General features: G+C 41.1%; 1 protein-coding gene and 1 pseudogene across 50 annotated transcripts in view; one reads left to right on the top strand and one right to left on the bottom strand.

Moving 5' to 3' along the window:
• Positions 1-6,157: 6,157 nt before the first annotated feature.
• Positions 6,158-23,284, bottom strand: part of ZC3H11A (zinc finger CCCH-type containing 11A) — a 54,776-nt gene continuing 37,649 nt past the window's right edge. For 17 of the 50 annotated variants that reach the window (XM_078356885.1, XM_035281237.3, XM_035281222.3 and 14 more), the window contains 8 exons: positions 22,737-22,835; positions 19,900-19,968; positions 13,922-14,425; positions 13,201-13,277; positions 10,801-11,116; positions 10,166-10,332; positions 9,696-9,763; positions 6,158-8,146 (listed from right to left, as the gene is read on the bottom strand). In XM_078356885.1, the coding sequence (XP_078213011.1) occupies positions 7,888-8,146; positions 9,696-9,763; positions 10,166-10,332; positions 10,801-11,116; positions 13,201-13,277; positions 13,922-14,425; positions 19,900-19,968; positions 22,737-22,835 (1,559 nt within the window). In that variant the 3' untranslated portion in view covers positions 6,158-7,887. Of the gene's footprint in view, positions 8,147-9,695; positions 9,764-10,165; positions 10,333-10,800; positions 11,117-13,200; positions 13,278-13,921; positions 14,426-19,052; positions 19,095-19,899; positions 19,969-22,736; positions 22,836-23,284 lie in introns of all 50 variants that reach the window. The other 33 variants (XM_078356873.1, XM_078356880.1, XM_078356872.1 and 30 more) reach the window with 4 other exon arrangements.
• Positions 8,317-8,795, top strand: LOC103789273 (ubiquitin-ribosomal protein eL40 fusion protein pseudogene; annotated as a pseudogene).

Raw genomic sequence — 23,284 nt, 5'->3', positions numbered from 1 at the left:
AATAAACTACACAAAGCTAGCAAATGCTTGGGTTAACTGTTTCCTTTAAAAAATTTCAGCTGGGTGTGCTAGCTCATGCCTGTAATCCCAGCATTTTGAGAGGCAATCAGGAGGCTTCCTTGAGCCCAGGAGTTCAAGACCAGCTTGAGCAATATATTGAGATCTTGGCTCTACAAAAAAACAAATTTAAAAATTAGCCAAGCATAGTGGTGCCCACCTGTAGTCCCAGCTACTCTGGAGGCTGTGGCAGGAGAATCTCTTAAACCCAGGAGGTAGAGGTTGCAGTGGGTAGAGATCATGCCACTGCATTCCAGCCTGAGCAACAGAACCAGACCCCGTCAAAAAAAAAAAAAAAAAAATCCCTAGTTAGGCTTGGTGACATGGCCTGTAGTCCCAAGTGCTAGGGGAGGCTGAGGTGGTAGGACTGCTTGAGCCCAGCAGTTTAAGAGCGCAATGAGCTGTAATGGCACCTATAAATAGCCACTGCACTCCAGCCTGGGAAACATAGTGAGACCCAGTCTTAAAAAAAAAGTTCCCCCACCCAAACCCAGTACAGTGTCATGTCGTCTGACTTCAAGACAGCATGTTTATTTATCCCGCCCTCTTTTTCTAGACAGGATCTCCTACTGTGACCCAGGCTGACACACAATGTGCAGTGGTCCAATCTTGGCTCACCGCAACCTCCCCACCAGGGCTCAAGTGATTCTCCCACCTCAGCCTCCTGAATAGCTAGGACCACAGGTGTGCACCACCACACCTGGCTAGTTTTTTGTATTTTTAGTAGAGACAAGGTTTTGCCATGTTGGCCAGGCTGGACTTGAACTCCCAGCCTCAAGTGATCATCCTGCCTCAGCCTACCAAAGTGCTAGGATTACAGGCGTTAGCTGCACCCGGCCAGGATTACTTTTTTAAATCCAAGTACGTGATGTCTTTTTATTTTTTCAAACTTTCCTTTGACTTTTTCCTAAGTTTTTGGTTTTCTTCATAGAGGCCTTGTGATCTCTTAAGTTTAACCCTAGATATTTCATCTCTCTTGTTCTTAAAAATTGTATCTTTTCCTGAATTGTGTGCACTAGTTGGTTTTTAGGGGAAAAAAAAGAATGATAAATGAAACTACATAAAAATGATAAAATTTTGCATGACTAACAAGTGAAAATAATAAAAGTCAAAGGATCTGGGAAAAATATGTTTGCATTCCATCCGAAAAATGACTAATTTTTATGTAAAGAGTTCCTGAAAAAGAATTCTATTCTGGTTCTCTACTGATGTGTAAGAAATATTCCAAAACGTAGTAGCTTAAAACAACCACCATTTTAATTCGTGACTTCACGGTCAGGAATTTGGGCCGGTTCTCAACTAAGTGATTCTTCTGCTCTACAAGACATGGGTAAGGCTTTGGTGTTTATCTTTGGAAGACTGGCCTCAGCTAGGTTACTATCTCTATGTAGCCTCAGCCCTTGCCACATGGTCTCTCTAGAAGGGTAGTAAGCTTTCTTATTTTTTATTTTTTTTTAGACAGAGTTTTGCTGTTGTTACCCAGACTGGAGTGCAATGGCGCGATCTCGGCTCACCACAACCTCCTTCCTCAGCCTCCCAAGTAGCTGGGACTACAGGCACGCACCACCATGCCCAGCTAATTTTTGTATTTTTAGTAGAGACGGGGTTTCACTTTGTTTACCAGGATGGTCTCGATCTCTTGACCTCGTGATCCACCCACCTCGGCCTCCCAAAGTGCTGGGATTATAGGCGTGAGCCACCGCGCCCGGCCTAGTATGCTTTCTTATATGGGGGATTAAGGGTCTAGGAAACCAAGGTTGAAGCTACTAGCACTTTTAAAAGCCAAGCCTAGATGAGTGTGGTGGCTCACGCCTGTAATCCCAGAACTTTGGGAGGCCAACGTGGGCAGATCATCTGAGGTCAGGAGTTCGAGACCAGCCTGGCCAACATGGCGAAACCCCATCTTTACTAAAAATACAAAAACTAGCCAGGCGTGGTGGCAGGCACCTATAATCCCAGCTACTTGGAGGGCTGAGGCAGGAGAATTGCTTGAACCTGGGAGGCGAAGGTTGCAGTGAGTGGAGATCATACCACTGCACTCCAGCCTGGGTGACAGAGTGAGACACCGTCTCAAAAAAAAGAGACCTAAAGTTAAAATTGGTGATGGATGATGTGAACAATCAGTTTGTAACAAAGGAAAGAGGAATGGTCTTTAAACGCCCAGCTTCACTCATAAGAGAAAGGCTACATTCAGAATGTCTGTCATAAAAGAAAAAAAGAAAGGCAAACCAAACTTTACTGAAGTACTATGTCCCTTATTAGATTGGCAATGATGAAAAAATGTGGTAAATTATGAAGCTCTGTTTCTTTTATTATTATTATTTTATTTATTTATTTACTTTATTTTTAAGAAGGGGTTTCACCATGTTGGTCAGGCTGGTCTTGAACTCTCGACCTCGGGTGATCCATCCACCTTGGGCCTCCAAAGTGCTTGGATTACAGGCATGAGCCACCACGCCTGACCATGAAGCTCTATTTCTAGGTCCTTATCCTCCATATAAACTTACATATGTGGTATAATGTAATCATTACAGCATTGTTTAAAACACCAAGATGGGAAACAACCTAAATGTCTGTCAGTAGGGACTAGCATTGTAAATTACTCCATCTTCATAGGGTGTAATTCTATGCAAATGTTAAGAAGATTAAAGGTCTTTGTGTCCTGATATGAAACGATATTGAATATACATTATGAGAAAAAAGCGAGTTATAATAGCTTGAGATTTACTTCAGAATAACTCAGTGGAGCCAGCAGGGCCAGATCTCAGATGAGGTAAGCCTAAGGATTTAGCATTTTAGGAATCACAATCACAGGTTCAAGTACAATATCTGAAAGTGAGTGCCTCCTTAAATTGTGCCCAAGTACCTTGCTTGCCTCACCCTCGGCCCAGCCAAGGTCAGAATAGTGGGTGCTGGATAGTTGGTATGGTAAAGATGAAATAGGATATGCCATGAATTTGTAATTGTTGAAGATGGGTGACTATGTGGAGTTTATTATACTTTATTCTAAACACATTTGATATTTTTCTTTAATAAAAAAGGCGGGGTTCAGAATGTCATGTGTTTTATTAATGATATTGTATGAAGTGTATCTAAAGTATCTCTTGAAGAATACCTGAGACACTGATAGGGGAAAGTAAGATGAAACATTTGTTTCCTTTTGTTATTGCAACTACTCATAATGTTCTCATAAAACTTCATGACACCCCTAAGGTACCTGCAAACTGGGCTTGAGATTCACTACCCCAAATAAACATACCCCTGAGAAAGGAGTCTGCCAAACATCCCAAATACTTCAGAACATTTTTCCTCTCAGCTTGAAGTTTCTTTCTTCCCAGCCAGAAGCTTCACAACTTACTGAATGGCTGTGATGATTCTTTACCATGCCATAGATTCAGACTCAGCAACATTTTAGCAGTAAAATCCAACCAACTCTAAATCCTTTGGTACAAAATACAAAAAATATATTAGTAACAGACTTCAGTAAATATGAATCCAAAATTATTAATTTTTTTTTTAGATGGAGTCTTGCTCTGTTGAGCAAGCTGGAGCACAGCAGTAGTGTGATCTCGGCATCTCAGCTCACTGTACCTTCCGCCTTCCAGGTTCACACGATTCTCCTGCCTCAGCCTCCCAAGTAGCTGGGATTACAGGTGCATGCTGCCATGCCTGGCTAATTCTTTGCATTTTTAGTAAAGATGGGGTTTACCTCAGCTTTCCAAAGTGCTGAGATTACAGGTGTGAGCCGCTGTGCCCAGCCAAAATTACTTTTAATGTCAAATTAAATTCTGGATTGCTGTTCTTATTTAGGGTCATTACAGTCATATATATATATATTTTTTGAGATGGAGTTTTGCTCTTGTTACTCAGGCTGGAGTGCAATGGCGCGATCTCGGCTCAGCGCAACCTCCGCCTCCTGGGTTCAGGCAATTCTCCTGTCTCAGCTTCCTGAGTAGCTGGGATTACAGGCACGCGCCACCATGCCCAGCTAATTTTTTTGTATTTTTAGTAGAGATGGGGTTTCACCATGTTGACCAGGATGGTCTCGATCTTTTGACCTCGTGATCCACCCTCCTCGGCCTCCCAGAGTGCTGGTATTACAGGCTTAAGCCACCACGCCTGGCCTCAGTCATCTTTAATGTACTGCAGAATTTAGTGTCAAAATGAGTCTGTGAATTAAAGGTACACAATAAGTACTCAATAAATGTTAGCTAATCCCACCTACTTGGGAGGCTGAGGTGGGAGAATCACTTGAACCCAGGAGGCGGAGGTTGCAGTGAGCCGAGATTGATTGCATCACTGCACTCCAGCCTGGGCAACAGAGTGAGACCATCTCAATTTAAAAAAAAAATTACATATATATATAAAATTAGCCAGATTTGGTGGTGCACCCCTGTAATCCCAACTACTGCAGATGCTGAGTTAAAAGAATCACTTGAAACTGGGAGGCGGAGGTTGCAGTGAGCCAAGATCATGCCATTCACTGCATTCCAGCCTGGGCAACAGAGTAAGACTGTCTCAAACAAAAAATGAACAAAAAAAAACACCCCGCAGAATTATTCTGGCAAAATAAAGCCACCATTTTAGAAAAGGATCATGGAACTCTGGATCAATATATTAATAAATCAAGCTTTGTTCCTGCAATTGCAATTATTAAACATTAGTCTTATCTTTCAAATACTGATCAAGATGAAAACATACTATGTTCTGGCTTTCTAAGAGGAAACACTGAGATTTAGGGTTAGGGCCAGAACTTTAGGAATTATTTGTCTTGAGATAAAATATATGGCCAAGAGTTGCGGCTCATGCCTGTAATCCCAGCACTTTGGAAGGCCAGGGGAGGTGAATCATCTGAGGTCAGGAGTTCAAGATCAGCCTGACCAATATGGTGAAACCTGATCTCTACTAAAAATACAAATATTAGCTGGTGTGGTGGTGGGCGCCTGTAGTCCCAGCTACTCAGGAGGTAGAGACAGAAGAATTGCTTGAACCTGGGAGGCAGAGGTTGCAGTGAGCCGAGACTGCCATTGCACTCCAGCCTGGGCGACAGAGCAAGACTGCATCTCAAAAAAATACATATATATACACATATATATATACGTATGTTATATATAACATAAAACTATCTTCATATTTCTGGCTATAACCAAACTGGAACATTTGGGCCTTTTTCTTACTGTTAAAATGAAAAACTACCACTCAAAACTATAGTCTTTTGCTTTTTGTGAAGAGTTGACTCAACTTGTTGGGATGACTTTTAGACTAATAGGAAAAATCTGTTCTTTGGTAGCTAACAAAGATATGTATTCCCACAACCATTTTTAAAATTGGCACTCATAGTAAGAAACCTGGACTTCCATAAATTTCTTATCTGCTGCATCTTCATGCTTGAAAATTCTAAATAGTTGACTCTAAAGATCTTGTTTATTCATATATTTTTCATCAGCCTCTTGAGCCAGAGTAGGCCCAGAGAGACTCTCTAAAATCACTTTAAACCCTCCCTCCTTTGAAAAAATTAATGGCATTGCCTGAGTTACAACATTAAAGATAAGTATGTATCAGAAAAAAATCCTCATATGTAACAATATGAATTCTTAACTAAAGCATATGCAGCTAAAACTGAGTACACTTGCAAATTTGAAAGTATGTCCAGGTAAAAGGTTTCTTATTTATTTATTATTTTGAGATGGAGTTTCGCTCGTTACCCAGGCTGGAGTGCAATGGCGCGATCTCGGCTCACCGCAACCTCCACCTCCTGGGTTCCGGCAATTCTCCTGCCTTAGCCTCCTGCGTAGCTGGGATTACAGGCACGCACCACCATGCCCAGCTAATTTTTTATATTTTTTCGTAGAGACGGGGTTTCACCATGTTAACCAGGATGGTCTCGATCTCTTGACCTCGTGTTCCAACCACCTCAGCCTCCCAAAGTGCTGGGATTACAGGCTTGAGCCACCATGCCAAGCCAGGTGAAAGGTTTCTAAGCCAAATAACTGAAATTGGGGCACTTACATGAAAGGCCAATGGCATTCTGACTGGGGCCTCAAGGTGGATCCTAGGCTGATATGATGATGCACAATGACTTAGCTCACAACATCAAGACTTTCCTACATCAGTTTTATTTAAAACACAAACAAGTATTTCTCCTTCTGTAAGGGCAAATGGTTCAAATAATGCAGAACACGAAACACTGACTAATACAAGTGCTTTAAATATGAAACAAAATTTTTTTTTTTAAAAAAGCAAAAGAATAAAGAAATATATACAAAAGGGACCTGGAATCTGTAAGCTGATTCCAAAAAGGAAATAAGTAGAAAATCTGTGGCGAAACCTGAACATTCTACTCCTGCTTTGGAGAAGGGCTATCATACAACATTCAGTCAGCTGAAGATGGATTGGCAGAGGTGTGTCTAGACATGAATTTCAAGTCTTTTTTGCTGTGCAGAATCATCCAGATCTTCCCAAGACTGAATGGAAAGTCCTGTGGCTTTCTTCCTTTTCCATATTCCCAACAAAGCTACGTGAAGTTCAACTCTTGATGAGCCGCTTACAACAGCAGTTCCTTAGGAGCCAACATGACAGGTGGGTCAGATTTCCCTATGAGAAACAAAACTGGCCACCTAGAGTAAAATATCAAAACGGACAAGTCCTTCCTTCCTCCTCCTTCTGATTATATACAACATATCTCCTTTCAAGACTATTATTCCCATCATGCTTATTCCTTCACAAATCTAAACCTTGAGGTGATAAGAAGGAAACCAACATCAAGAAAAGAAAATTCAATTCAGAAATGAAGAAAACTGGCAGGTATACAATACACCCCCAGAGCATCTCAATATCCCTGGCACAGTACAATTCAGTGTACTGCTACAGCCCATAAATACTGGCAGCTTGAATAAGCTCATTTTTTCCCTCAGGTGGTCAAAGGCCACCAAATAAATACTGGGCAACAGGATTTGTCGGGAGAGTTAGAAATAAAAAATTAACCAAAATTTGTCCCTGTTTTAATTCAATGCCAGTAAGGAGGCAAGTACTGAAGAAGGGACAAGGAATACTAAAAAAGAATTCCTCTAATCAAGTCACCATCTCACATAATGAATCCAGGGAATCCCAGAAATAGAAAATTAGTTTCAGGGGACCCCTGAGGCACTTTAAAGCCTTTTTAAAAATTACAGTAATAATAAATTAGATATTGCTCTTCAGAGGCTAACAGAGCAGCCGAAGCATCAAAATCAGGTCCAAAGAGTTATGCCAACATTACAGGCTTCCTGAGCTGCTCAGCCCTCTTTAAAGCTTAGTTGAATCTCTAGATACCTTTAAAAAGACATACAATTTCACACAGACTGAGTGGGTATTTTTGTTTAGTGGTAGCATAAAATTTGGTCCTTAATGGTAGCAGCTGTCTTCATCCATTTCAAACTCAAGTAATATTAAGTACATCAAGACAATACATAAAAAATACAACAAAGGAGAAAAAAGCCAAAACTGACAAACACCTCAAGGAGTCACTAACTTCGCTTGTACCCTTTCACATGGATCTCCCGCTCAGTCGCTTTTTTGTGGAGAGAAGGGTATGACAGAACTTTTTTCTCAAAAGATGATAAACAATGGCATCAAATGAACAAAATGGTTATAAAGTAACTTTAAAAATCTGACCCCAAGGAATCCAGGATACATACAGATAACTCAGAGGTATACTTCTGATTTGGGGCAAATTCTAGACTAAAGAAATGATCATCTCAGGTAAATGTTATAATAGATGAAACTAAGTCCAGTTTTTTGGTGAGTTTTTTTTTTTTTTTTTTTTTTTTTTACGTGTCCTCACTACCACCTTCAGCTATCAATCATTTCCGACAGCTCAAGCAGAAGGTCATCTTCATCCTTCCCAGGATCCAGGTCAATCTCAGCTTCCAATTTGCCTCCTGAAATCTCCCATATTAGTTTCTCAAAATCATCTTCCACAGAGAGTGGGGGCTTTCCTGTTGAGGCAGAGCTGAGTCGGCGAGTTTTCATGCTCATTTGGGATGAGGAAGGGCCAGACACCTCCGGCGGTGAGGGATCTGAAGAGGACTGAGTTGGAGGCAGTGCAAGACTGTAAGAAAAAAAAAGCTTATTAGAAAACTAACTGCCCTTTTTTTCAATAGTTGGCTGAATCACCTAGTCTCATGGACACAAAGAGTGAGCAAAAAACTGTTTCTAAGAACATACATAAAGAATTCTTGCTCTTTTTCTTCAGCAAGACAGCTGAGTTGGTTGGTGGCTGCCTTCGTGCGGCAGATGCAGATCTTTGTGAAGATCCTCACAAGCAAGACTATCACCCTTGAGGTCAAGCGCAGTGACATTGTTGAGAACATCAAACCCAAAATTCAAGACAAGGAGGGTATTCCACCTGACCAGCAGCGTCTGATATGTGCTAGCAAACAGCTGGAGGATGGCCGCACTCTCTCAGACTACAACATCCAGAAACAGTCCACCCTGCACCTAGTGCTGCGCCTGGGAGGGGTCAAATTGAGCCTTCCCTCCACCAGCTCGCCCAGAAATACAACTGTGACAAGATGATCTGCCAAAAGTGCTATGATCACCTGCACCCCCGTGCTGTCAACTGCGGCAAGAAGTGAGGCCACACCAATAACCTGCATACACCCCCAAGAAGGTTGAATAAGCCTCTGCCTTCCTCAAAGGGCAGCCTCCTGCCGAGCACCCATGGCCCTGGAGTCTCAATAAAGTGTCCCTTTTGTTAAAAATTTAAATAGTTCTTTTAGTGATTTGGGACAAAGGTTTTTTTTTTTTTTTTTTTTGAGGCAGGGTCTCCCTTAGTTATCCAGGCTGGAGCGCAGTGGTACAATCATGGCTCACTGCAGCCTTGACCTCCTGGGCTCAAGTGATCATTCCGCCTCAGCCTCCCAAGTAGTCAGGTCTATAGGTTTGTCACCATGCCAGGCTAACTTTTGGAATTCTATTAGAAAGAGGATATCAGTATGTTGTCCAGGCTGGTCCTGAACTCCTGAGGTCAAGCAGTTCTCCAGCCTCAGTCTCCCAAAGTGTTAGGACTATAGGCATAAGCCACCTTGCCAGGCCAACACCAAGCATTTTTATAACTCAAAGTAGGTGTTAAATCTTTTAGGGGATGGGCATGGTAGCTAACGCTTGTAATCCCAGCACTTTGGGAGGCTGAGGATGGCAGATCACTTGAGATCCAGAGTTTGAGACCACCCTGGACAACATAGCAAAACGCTGTCACTACTAAACATATAAAAATTAGCCAGGCCTTATGGCAGGCACCTGTAATCCCAGCTACTTGGGAGGCTGAGGCTGGAGAATCATGTGAACCGAGGAGGCGGAGGTTGCAGTGAGCTGAGAATGCGTCACTGCTTCCAGTCTGGGTGACACAGTGAGACCCTGTCTCAAACAAAAAATATCTTTTAGGTAATATAGGCAAAATGTAAACAGTGGCATCAAGGTGAACAGCAACCCTGTATTTTCATACTTCTTCGCAATTAATTTTAAGTGCAGCAGATTGATTTAGATGTTGCTGAACTTTTTAAAGTTATTTGTTTAGTTATTTGTCAGTGTTATTATCTAGAGAACCTAAACTGTAACAGGGGCCTGGAGTTTGTTTACAAAGAATTAAAAAATATTACCTGTCTCTAGGATTTTCTGCTTCAGGCACAGTGGCTAATTTGTCCTCAGAGACGAGCGGGACAACAGCCTACAAAAGGAAGAGTCAGGTAATTCAGCGAGAGTCAGGCTTTTTAATTTCAGCATTTTCATTTTCTTTTGTTACCTTCTTAGAATCAAGGCTATCCTTCTTTAAGCCTGAGAATCTAAGAATCAATAATCTTAGGTTGAGTGTATAAAAAGCAAAAAACATCATGCCACCTAAAGCCAAGTTTTAGGTGGCAAGATGTTTTTTGCCACCTAAAAAATCCTGTCCTGCTACTTTACAAACATCCAACTTTAATTGTAAAATACAGTAATAACCCAAACTACTAAAATGCTAGGAAGTGCCAGGAAGTGATACATAAAGGTATGGAGTGCTAGTAGAGAGTCAGTCTTTCCTACTTTTCTACCACATAGAATAAAGCACCATGGAAGTGAATATACTTCTTACCACAGCTGCTTTTTTGGCTGGGATTTCCTGTAGGACACTGCTAGAGCTCAGTGGCTTCACAGCGGCAATGACAGCAGGGTGCATCTCCACTGCCTTACGTTTTGGGGCCAATTTGGGGGATGACACAACTTTAACCACAGATGGCTTCACATTCACTTTGGGTTTAGCTACAAGGGCAGAAAATACCTGATTAACAGCTAAACTCTCTTTTACATGGAAAATAATTTAGAATAAAATACCAAAACTCCTTCAGTACTTGAAATACCACAAATAATTTATTAAAAAAGAGACTGAAAATGATCCTAAGGCAATTTGTGGTCACCACAGTGGTCACCATGTAGATATAATGCCTCTTAAATGTTACCATACCTTTATTCCTTCTTCTTCTTCAATACCAGAAGAAAGATGCAACACAAAGTTTTACATGAAGCTTTTTAAACAGCAATTTAAAATTCTGAGAAAGGAACTCATCTAGTTTTGCCTTTGTATAATAATATCAGAAATATTACTATCGACTTGTGGACATAAGGCAAATGAAATTCAAACCAACTGTTGCCAGTAACTGCCTGGCAACAATTGGTTGAATTTGGTAATTTTGATAAGCTAAAGCAATATATAGTATAGCAAATACTTGCCTTTACCCCTTTTTTCCAAGGTCTGTGCTGCACATTTCACATTCAATACTGAGTCTCCAGTCCCTGAGGTTTCTACCTCTACCGTCTGGGATGCCTTTGTGGGAAGCCGCTTGGTCAGGTGCCGTGTGACTCCTGGCACAGCAGTGAGCACTGGTTTCTCTGCCACTTGGGTATTGCAAGAGGCGACATCTCCCCAAAGAGGTGTCAAGACGGATTTTTCCCTCTCCTGCTGTTTCTGTATGTGTTTCTCTCTCATGGTCTCACATCTCTTAACTTGAATTTTAGTAATGTCAACTCCTGTGGTCTCACCTGAAGGCTGTAGATAAATTTAAATGACAGAATTAAATTATGGTACCTCTAATAACCTGTATGATGTAAGTACCAGACTACATCTAAGTTAAGCAGAATCTGCCATGATTTAGAAACTGAGAGAAAAGCTCTTTATTTGATGTTAGACAATACTATTAAAGAGGAAAGATTAGAGATGTGTAGAATAATAAAAAACCCAGATTCTACGAACTAGACAACCATGACTCTAAGTCAAATACTAATGATTCCTAAATAATCAAATACTTGCACAAAGATTTACATACAAAGATATTTTATTTATAATTGTGTAAAACAAAATCTAAATGTCCAGAAAAAGACTATATTTATATAATGGAGAATCATATGGCTAGTAAAAACAAACTTTTTTTTTTTTAAATGGATTCTCACTCTGTTGCCCAGGCTGAAGTGCAGTGGCATGATCTTGGCTCACTGCAACCTCCGGCGCCTGGGTTCAAGTGATTTTCCTGCCTCAGCCTCCTGAGTAGCTGGGACTACAAGTGCACACCACCGCATCCGGCTAATTTTTGTATTTTTAGTAGAGATGGAGTTTCACCATATTGGTCAGGCTGGTCTTGAACCCCTGACCTCGTGATCCACTGGCCTTAGCCTCCCATAGTGCTGGGATTACAGGTGTGAGCCACCACGCCCTGTCAAAACAAACTTCTTGAAGAATTATTAACATGGTAAAGTTAAAGCAGGCTGTAAGATGATATACTGTAGAGTTCTCAATTATGTTCTAAACATGGGTTTAACATTAAACAAGTTCACATGCATGTATATATAAAAAAAAAGGATGAAGGCCAGGTGCCGTGGCTCACGCATGGAATCCCAGCACTTTGCGAGGCCAAGGCAGGTGGATCGCTTGAGGCCAGAAGTTCGAGACCACACTGGACAACATGGCAAAACTCTGTCTCTACTGAAAAAAATACAAAAATTAGACAGGTGTGGTGGTGCATGCCTGTGATCCCAGCTATGTGGGAGGCTGAGGCATAAGAATAGTTTGAAGCCAGGAGGCAAAGGTTGCAGTGAACCGATATTGTGCCACTGTACTCCAGCCTGGGCAACAGAGAAAGACTGAAAAAGCTCAAAGCAATCCATGAAAAGGATAATGATGGTTACATCTGAGTTGTACACTTTTAGGGTTTGTTCATTTTTTTAAAAAGAAAATTTCCAACTTTTGCATGATGGATAGCATTAGGAAAATCTCCGTTTAAAAAATATTAATGGCCAATTAGACCAGGCACAGTGGCTCACACCTCTAATCCCAGCACTCTGGGAGGCTGAGGCAGGCAGATCACCTGAGGTCGGGAGTTCGAGACCAACCTGACCAACACGGTGAAACCCCATCTCTACTAAAAATACAAAAAAATTAGCCAAGCATGGTGGTACGTGCCTATAATCCCAGCTACTCAGGAGGCTGACGCAGGAGAATCACTTCAACCTGGGAGGTGGAGGTTGTGGTGAGCTGAAATTGTGCCATTGCACTCCAGCCTGGGCAACAAGAGCAAATCTCCGTCTCAAAAAAGAAAAAAAAATTAATGGCCAATTAAACAAAAAACTTTAAATAGGCAGTGAATACTGATATACACAGAACTATAGGAAATTCTCATAAGAAATTATAAGTAGGCTGGGCGCAGTGGCTCACATCTGTAATCCCAGCACTTCGGGAGGCCAAGGTGGGAGGATCACAAGGTCAAGAGATCGAAACCATCCTCCTGGCCAACATGGTGAAACCCCATCTCTACTAAAAATACAAAAACTAGCTGGGTGTGGTGGTGCGCATTTGTAGTCCCAGTTACTCGGGAGGCTGAGGCAGAAGAATCACTGGAACCAGGGAGGTGGAGATTCCAGTGAGCGGAGATAGTATCACTGCACTCCAGCCTGGCGACTGAGTGAGAATTTGTCTCAAAAAAAAAATAAAAAGAAATGGTAAGTAAAAAGAAAGACTGTTTACCTAATATATCAGTGAATTATTTAGAAACTTACTGATTTACTATAAGGTAAAACTACCAATTATCTAGCCTTTGTTTGCCATGAACAAAACTATACAATGATCTTGAATAAATTTACCTCTTTAACTTCTGTTCTAATACTGCTCTGAGAATCAACTTCATTTCCTTCCTGAAATTTCTTCTCTTCTTTTATCCCTGTATTCACATTAAAGACATCATTAGGTTATTTTATTTAAGCTGCAATGTCATGATAGAGATGTTAAACAAAAGTTTATTTAATGAAAGTAGTAAGACAGGACAAATACAATTATAAATAAAGCCCACTTTTGCTAATTAAGTCTCAAAATACACATTAAAATAACAAAGATTTGGCCAGTCGTGGTGGCTCGCGCCTGTAATCCCAACACTTTGGGAGACCAAAGTAAGCAGATCACTAGAGGTCAGGAGCTTAAGACCAGTTTGGCCAACATGGTGAATGAAATCCCATCTCTGCTAAAAATACAAAAATTTGCCGGGTGTGGTGGTGCATGCCTGTAGTCCCAGCTACTTGGGAGGCTGAGGCAGGAGAATTGCTTGAACCCAGGAGGTGGAGGCTACAGTGAGCCAAGATCATGCCACTGCACTCTAACCTGGGTGACAAGAGTGAGATTCTATCTCAAAAATAAAACAAAATAGCAAAGGTCTACATAGCGCTGCTGAAAAACTTCATTTAATTCAGTGTTTTCAATGTTATCTGAGTAAAGAAAAGTTGTCCAAGAACTCCTACGAAGACCCCATGGAACACGCCTCTGGAATACTTATTTGGGGACGTGGTACTAGAGACCAAATTCTCTTGTTACCTGGTTTTTTGGTGATTCGCAGCAGCCGCCTTGCTCCTGGAGTGGCCTCATGTTGAGACGGGGAGCTGGTGCTGCCCTCAGAGCTCTGCTGCACCCTCAGTGCCTTCTCCAGTTTAATTTCCTCCAGCGTCTTGATGTGCACCTCCTGCATAGACTTTGTTTTACCTGCAGGCTCCTCTGATTGTCCTTTGCTGGCAACAATGGGTGGGAAAACTACTGTTTTTTTAATTTCACTATCAGTCTTTAGCTTGATGCAAGTTGCATCCTTTTTGCTTTTTTGTCTCTCTGCTTCCTGCTGCCGATGTTTTTTTTCAGCCAGAACCTCAGAGAAGGTTTTGATACGGATAGTGGAGGAGCTTCTTATACCTGAAGTAGAATCATCAGTTTTTGAAGGTCCTTCTGTCTTGAGTTTAGTTTGCAATTCTCCACGTTTCTGACTAGCTCTTTCAAGAAGAATTTCTTCTAATGTCTTCACATGGATCTCACCAACTTTATTAACTTTCTCTGTTTTCATAAGAGAAAAACATCTCATTATATTTGAAGTTCATCTCTTACTGACTTACGATCTCTCTAGTCTTGGATCAAGACGGTCCAAGAGAGCTGTCATTCAAGCAGGCAACTTAAAGGATCAAAAGGGTAACATTCATTCCTTTTTTTTTTTTTGAGACAGAATCTCACTCTGTCACCCAGGGTGGAGTGCAGTGGTACAATCTCAGCTCACTGCAACCTCCACCTCCCAGGGTTCAAGTGATTCTCTCACCTGATCCTCCCAAGTAGCTGGGACTACAGGTACCTGCCATCAAACCCAGCTAACTGTTTCTACTTCAATTTCAGATCACTGCAAGTTTCAGGCAGTGGTCCTCAAGGAAAACCTTTTGCAGGGAAAAATTGATTTGTATTTCGATTCAGAAACTAGCCATTTACTATAGTTGGATAAATTTGTCATTATAAATCTTAACAGAAATAGCAATAAATTCTTCCATTCACTTATGGCTATAAATGTGATAAACACTGTGCTAGAGATACAATGGTAAGCAAAACTACAATCTCTGTCCACAAGTAATTTACAGCCTAACAGATAAACAAGCTTTCACAGAGTATAGTAATGATAACTGCTTTGATAAGGAAGTATAATGCTATAAAAGGACACAGCAGAAACACCTACCCTTGACTACAAGGAAGTGATATTAAAGATACTTAAAGAATACAAAGGGCTGGGTGCAGTGGCTCATGCCTATAATCCCAGCACTTTGGGAGGCCGAGGCGGGTGGATCACGAGGTCAAGAGATCGACACCATCCTGGTCAACAAGGTGAAACCCCATCTTTACTAAAAATACAAAAATTAGCTGGGCATGGTGGTGCGCGCCTGTTGTCCCAGCTACTTGGGAGGCTGAGGCAGGAGAATTGCTTGAACCCAGAAGGCGGAGGTTGCGGTGAGCCGAGATCGTGCCATTGCACTCCAGTCTGGGTAACAACAGCAAAACTCCATCTCAAAAAAAGAAAAGGATAAAAAGAATGTAAAACAGGTGACAAAGCAGAAGAAAAATACAAAAGGCACAGAAATTGGCATGCCACTGAAGAGCTATTTTCAATGATAAATAACATCAATCATTCTATATCTGTCTAAACTGAAGAGCAAATGTCACACTTCAGATAGAACCAATCTCATTACTGAAGAGCTAAGAAAAATAAAAGAGACAGTGCCATGAAATAAACGATAATTTGGAGATCATACACGTATATATATAATCACTGAAAAATAGCTTTTAATGAAATCCCCCACACCCCAAAAATATCCTTTAAAAATCTTTTTTTTTTTTTTTTGGTAGAGACGAGGTCTTGCTATGTGGCCCAGACTGGACTCTCAACTCCTGGCTTGAAGCAATCCTTCTGCCCCAGCCTCGCAAAGTACTGTAATTATAGGTGTGAGCCACCATACCCAGTCTAAAATCTTAAATAATATACCATATTCTGTCTCACTTTCTGAACTCTTGAGTACGCTATCCCTCTACTTGGAATATTCCCTGCTGATCTCTTTTCTCTTGCTATCTGGCTTTTTTTTTTCTTTTTCTGAGACAGAGTCTTGCTCTGTTGCCCAGGCTGGAGTGTACAGTGGTCATCCTGACTCAATGCAACCTCCACCTCCCAGGTTCAAGTGATTCTCTGCTTCAGCCTCCTGAGTAGCTGTGCCTACATGTGCCCCGCCCCCCACAACTGGCTAATTTTTGCATTTTTCGTAGAGACAGAGTTTTGCCATGTTGGCCAGGCTGGTTTCAAACTCCTGGCCTCAAGAGATTTGCCTGCCTTGGCCTCCCAAAGTCCTGGGATTACAGGCGTGAGCCACCACCCCGGGGCCTGGCTAGTTTCAACTAAGTTCAGCTTAGAACCTGATTTAGTTTTTTGGATCACGGCCCTCAATACTCAGTACTGTAATTGCCTGTATCTTCAGCCACACTAAAAACTTCATAAGAACAATGACTACACTGAGTTATCTGCAATATTACAAAGAAAGTACTCACTTATTGAATATTTCTTCAAGCTCTTTAATAAAAATTGCAAATACTTGCTGGGCACATGGCTTACGCCTTTAATCCCAGCACTTTGGGAGGCTGAGGCGGGCGGATTGCCTGAGGGCGGGAGTTTGAGACCATCCTGGCCAACATGGTGAAACCCCATCTCTACTAAAAATATAAAAATTAGTGGAGCATGGCGGCAGGCACCTCTAATCCCAGCTACTCGGGAAGCTGAGGCAGGAGAATCGCTTGAACCCGGGAGGTGGAGGTTGCAGTGAGCCAAGATCGTACCATGGCAGCCTGGGCAAAAGAGCAAGATTTCATCTCAAAAAAAAAAAGCAAATTCTTTCAATCCAAGGTGGCAAACATCCAAAATTACCACTTCAAGGAAGTACAACACGAATAGTGACATGGAGGCACTGTTTCCCTCCCCTATCAAAATCTCACTGAAATGGTAAAATATTAAAAATAAAATCCACACCAGCTATTAGAAACAAGGATGTCACTGGCAGAGTATACACCTTGAAGACAGAAAACAGATGTCTGAATTTACAGAAAAATGGAAAAAGAACAGTTAAAACCTTAGGTGTGAGATCTGTTCCTCACAATAGGGTCAGAGGAAAATGCCAAACTTGGGTTAAGTAGTATCAAAACCAACACTGGGGGGGCTCAGACAGGCTAATCACCTGAGATCAGGAGTTCGAGACCAGCCTGGCCAACATGGTGAAACCCCATCTCTACTAAAAATACAAAAATTAGCTGGGCGTGATTGCAAACACCTGTAATCCCAGTTACTCGGGAGGCTGAGACAGGAGAATTGCTTTAACCCAGGAGACAGAGGTTGCAGAGAGCTGCTGGGATCACGCCACCGAGGCTCAGTCTCAAAAAATAAAAGAAGAAATCCCAGAGCAGCCTAAAGTCAGGCTGAAAATAAAGGAAAAAAAAATCGGAGAACAAAGGAAGTTCTTGAAAAATAAAAATACAAGTGCCAAAATAAATGCATGTGAAGGACTGAATAATAAAAGTCATCATCAGCCATCTAAAAGGCATAGGCAAATCAGCCATCTAAAAAGGAATAGGCAAACTATATATAGCCTATAAGCCAAATTGGGCTACCACCTAATTTTGTAATTGAAATCTTGCTGGAACACAGCCACAGTCATTCATTTACATATTACATACATATGCATATGGCTGCTCTCACGATACAATAGCAGAGTTGAGTAGCTGCCATACTGTGGACTGCAAAGTTATTTACTATCTGACTCTTTACAGAAAAAAATCTGTCAATTCCTTATCTAAAAAATAAAGTTGAATGAACAAAGCTAACAGAAGGTTAGGCAAAAACAAAGAAGGAGAAAGTATAAAGAGACATGCAGGCATATATCCCAAAGTTCCGACATCTGTCTAGTATAAATTTCACAAGGAGAAAACAAAAAGATATGTGGAGAGGTTATACTCATAAAGAAATGAATGTTTCCTAGAGCCAAAAAGACAAATCGTTAGATTCAAAGGGCCCACTGAATCAGTATTTACGTATTTATCATAAATACTGATTTAGCAGAATGAACAAAAATGATTCATGTTTAGATACGTAACAGTGAACCTGCAGTGTACAAGAGAGAGATAAAAGCCTAGAAATCTCTGAATAATTCAGAGTAAGAATGTCCAACATTGGACTCCCTTTTTATGATGCTAATGTAACTTTAACATCCAAATCAGATAAGGATGGGGGATTAAAAAGTAACCTAAGGAGGCTAACATAATTCATAAATATAAATGTAAAAATTTAAAATTTTAAAAACCTCAAACTGAATCCAGCAAGCTATTAAAAGAAAAAGATGGGAAGTTGAATACATGGATGTTCATTTTATTATTCCTTAAACTGTACATACATATACTTATTTTAAAAATTAAAAATTTTTTAACACACTAAGAATATAAAGAAAACTCAAGGCCGGGCGCGGTGGCTCAAGCCTGTAATCCCAGCACTTTGGGAGGCCGAGGCGGGTGGATCACGAGGTCAAGAGATCGAGACCATCCTGGTCAACAAGGTGAAACCCCATCTCTACTAAAAATACAAAAAATTAGCTGGGCATGGTGGCGCGTGCCTGTAATCCCAGCTACTTGGGAGGCTGAGGCAGAATTGCCTGAACCCAGGAGGCGAAGGTTGCAGTGAGCCGAGATCGCGCCATTGCACTCCAGTCTGGCTAACGAGAGCGAAACTCCGTCTCAAAAACAAAAAACAAAAAACAAACAAAACAAAAAAAAAAACCCTCAAAAACCCAGATAATGCCAATTATATTCTGGCGTATTTTTGTGGATTTTTAAAAGCATATGTCTATATCTTTACAAAATTAGAATAATTTAATCTCATATATATATGGATGTTTTCCCTAAGAATAAGTTTCTATAATAAGAAAATAAACTTAAAAAAAAAAAAAAAGATTCTTGAACACATAGACACAGGGAGGGGAGTATCACACACTGAGGTCTGTGGTGGGGGACCAGGGAAGGGACTGTGGGGGATAAGGAGTTGGGGAAGGATAACATGGAGAGAAATGCCAGATACAGGTGATGGGGATGGAGGCAGCAAACCACATTGCCATGTATGTACCTATGCAACAATCCTGCATGTTCTTCACGTGTACCCCAGAACCTAAAGTGCGATAAAATATATATATTTAAAAAAAAAAAAAAAAAAGATTCTTATGCTACCCTAAATCAGGAGGTCAAAAGTGGTATGTACTCTTTTGTTACCTTTCTTCACTTGATACAACCCAATTTGATTTTTCCTATCCTTGTTGTTCAGCATTTGACTTTTCGTGTCAGCAATTATTTTAGCACATAACTACCATAATTTTATGTAAACCCTTTTTGTTGTATATTTAGGTTGTTTCTAATTTCCTACTATTTGGCCAGGTGCAGTGGCTTATGCTTGTAATTCCAGAACTTTAGGAGGCCAAGGCAGACAGATCACTTGAGGTCAGGAGTTTGAGATCAGCCTGACCAATATGGTGAAACCCCCATCTCTATTAAAAATAGAAAAATTAGCCAGGCGTGGTGGCACATGCCTGAAATCCCAGTTACTTAGGAGACTGAGGCAAGAGGATCACTTTAACCCAGGAGGCGGAAGTTGCAGTGGGCCGAGACCACGCCACTGCACTCCAGTCTGGGCAACAAGAGCAAAACTCCATCTCAAAAATAAATAAGTAATAAATAAATAAGTAACAATTTCCTACTATTAATGCTATGATGAACAATCATTTTGCCATCTCTAAGCACAAAAAAACAATTGATCTCAATTGAGTTTGAAATGAATTGATCAATTACTTAAAAAACAAACAGAACTAAAAAAGAACAAAAAACAAAAGCTCTTAACAAGCAACAGGTAAATCTGAGAAAAAGCAGACTCTTACAGCAAAGAAAAAAATAATCAGAATCTGGTCTTAGGATTTCCCTACCTGTTGCCTCCTCATTATTTGGACCAGCTGACATGCCTAATCGCTCCTTCAGAGACTTGGAAACTTGAGCTGTGAAAAGAAAGATTTTCAAAAATCAAAAGTTGAACAGAAACTTTTTATAGGTTAAATACAGGTTTGCTGGGCATGGTGGCTCACTCCTGTAATCCCAGAACTTTGGGAGACCGAGGCAGGCCGATCACTTTGAGGTCAGGAGTTTGAGACCAGTCTGGCCAACATGGTGAAACCCCATCTCTACTAAAAATACCAAAATTAGCCGGGTGTGGTGGCATGTGCCTATAATCCCAGCTACTAGGGAGGCTGAGGCAAGAGAACTGCTTGAACCCGGGAGGCAGAGGTTGCAGTGAGCCAAGATCTTATCACTGCACTCTAGCCTGGGCCACAGAGCCAGACTCCGTCTTTAAAAAAAAAAAAAGTTAAATTTTTCTTCTCCATAGAACAGATTTATGTCAATCACAGATTCCCTAAAGTACTCTGGAAAGCTTAAAACATGCCAGGGGTTGTGGTTGATACCTGTAATGCCAGCACTTTAAGAAGCCAAGGTGGGTGGATCACCTGAGGTCAGGAGTTCAAAACCACCCTGGCCAATATGGTGAAACCCCATCTCTACTAAAAATACAAAACTTAGCCTGGTATGGTGGTGCATGCCTGTGATCCCAGCTACTCTGGAGGCTGAGATAGGAGAAACACTTGAACCCGAGAGGCGGAGGTTGCAGGAGCCAAGATCTCTCTACTGCACTCTAGTCTGGGCAACAGAGGGAGACTCTGCCTCAAAAAACAAAAATACCTGGGGCCGGGCGTGGTGGCTCACGCCTGTAATCCCAGCACTTTGGGAGGCCAAGGTGGGTGGATCATCTGAGGTCAGGAGTTTGAGACCAGCCTGGCCAACATGGTGAAACCCTGTCTCTATATCTCTTTTAAAAAAACAAAAAACAAAAATACCAAAGAAACAAAGAAAAACTTACTTTATATCTGAAAAGCAGAAATTACTGAATTAAAGGAAATAATTTTGTTATTGGAGAGCCTTCTAAAACCTTATTGCCATCAAAAGATTTTTTCCTCCAAATAAATTTAAAATATGGTCCTTAGTTATGAAAATCTTCAATATGATACACAAGTAGGAAAGGAATGTGGCAAAGAAAGAGTAACTTTTCCTCTAAGAATGCAAGAAAACCTCCAAACAGGAACATCTTCTCATCAAAGCCAATTGGGCTATGGGAAAAATGAAAAGAAGTTTCTTATTTAGAAGAAGTTAAAACCAAATACAATGAGAAGGGAAAAAAGCACCTATTCTTTAATAATTTAACGCCAATGTTTCACTGCAAGTCATACAAGAAGAAACAAAATAAATCCAACCTTGACTTCTTTCTCTCCTTCAACTAAAAGAATTATTATTCCCTGAGGGGCGCAACGGTACATTCCAACAGTCCCAGCTACTTGGGAGGCTGAAGGAAGAGGATGGCTTGAGTCAGAAATTTGAATCCAGCCTAAGCAACCTTGCCCTTAAAAAGCAAAATCTTGTCTTAAAAAAAAAAAAAACAAACCCTAATTCCCAGATATCTCTTGATTTAGTCCGCATATCTCCAAATCGACTTCCAAAATACCAAATCTATGCCACTACCTCCTCTTCATCTATTTTAACAGCCTGCTAACTCATCTCTGGGCCAGCATCCTTGCCCCCTTCTAATCTTTCTCCATATTGCAGGCAAGGTAATGATTCTAAAATGCACATTTGAGCCTCTGATCCTTGTTTATAACCTATCTTTTTTTTTTAAGACGGTGTCTCATTCTGTTGCCCAGGCTGGAGTGCAGTGGTGAAATCTCAGCTCACTGCAATCTCTGCCACTCGGGTTCAAGCAATTATCCTGCCTTAATCTCCTGAGTAGCTGGGATTATAAGTGACTGCCACCACACCCGGCTAATTTTTGTAGTTTTTAGTAGAGACGGGCTTTCACCATCTTGGCCAGGCTGGTCTTGAACTCCTGACCTTGTGATCCGCCCACCTCAGCCTCCCAAAGTGCTAGGATTACAGGTGTGAGCCACCGTGCACAGCCTGTTTATAACTTTTCAATGGGTTGTTGCTATCTTAGAATAAGCCCAAACCTTCATGGCTTAAAGACTCTATATTATGATTTAGTTACCACGCTCTTCAGCCCATTTCTATGTTTTAGCCATATGCAGTTCCTTGAACATACCACTCTTACTTAGCTCGATGCCTTTGCAGGAGTTATTCTCTCTGCCTAAGACACAGTCCCTTGCTTTCCAACTTCACCTGGCTAATTTCTAACTCGTGTCTTAGTCTAAACTTCAACATAAATTCTGTGCCAGGCATGGTGGCTCACGCTTGTAATCCCAGCACTTTGGGAGGCTGAGGCAGGAGGATCATGAGGTCAGAAGACTGAAACCATCCTGGCCAACATGGTGAAACCCTGTCTTTAAAAAAATTTAAAAATAAATAAATAAACTTCTGTGAACCGTCCCCTAACACATGGTTAACAACTGGTGCCTCTAACCCTCCCCTAACACATGGTTAACATGCTCCCCTAACACTGTGTACTTTTCTCTGTTACAAAATTTATTGCATTTATAAGTATTCCTACTTGCCATTAAACTATAAGCTCCTGAGGAGTGTGATGTTTTTTTCAATGGTGTCTACCCAGAATCTAGCAGAGTAAGGATTAGATGTTTGTTGAGTGAGTAATACAACAGATACAAGATAACCTATTTACCTGAACAAAAGAAGGACAAACCATAGCTGTTAGCATTAGAAGAAACAAGTGTCACAAATACATACATAAAGTATGTAAGAAGACAGGTACCTTTCTTTGGTGTTTTGTCAATGTTAGTTTCTGGAGCTTCAACTTTCTTCCCTAGCCTCTGTGCCAGGCTACGCTTTAATGGAGGATCACTGTCACCACCTATAAAGAGGGAGAACTTAGTTTTAAGATTTCAAGTCAATCTTCGGCAAGGTCAAGAAATACAAACAAAAAACAGACAACACAGCACAATTCTCTTAAGTGTTCTGCATACATATGGTGTGTTTGTTCGTCAGCTTCCTTACGGCTCAATGTTAGAGACATAAAAATATCCTAGAAAGAAGAAGTAAGGAAGGCGAGGTGCAGTGGCTCAGGCCTGTAATCTCAGCACTTTGGGAGGTCAAGGCTGGAGGATCACTTAAGGCCAGGAGTTTGAGACCAGACTGGGCAACACAGCAAGACCCTATCTCTAAAAAATAAAAATAAAAAATACCCAGGCATGATGGCACACACCTGTGGTCCAAGCTACTTAGGAGGCTAAAGCAGGAAGATCACTTCATCTTCTACCAGGAGGTAGAAGGGCTACAGTGAGCTATGATCCTAATACTACA

The sequence above is a fragment of the Callithrix jacchus genome, chromosome 19, assembly GCF_049354715.1.
Source record: "Callithrix jacchus isolate 240 chromosome 19, calJac240_pri, whole genome shotgun sequence".
In the NCBI taxonomy this organism is placed as follows: Eukaryota; Metazoa; Chordata; class Mammalia; order Primates; family Cebidae; genus Callithrix; species Callithrix jacchus.
This window is presented reverse-complemented; position numbering and strand designations above follow the sequence as displayed.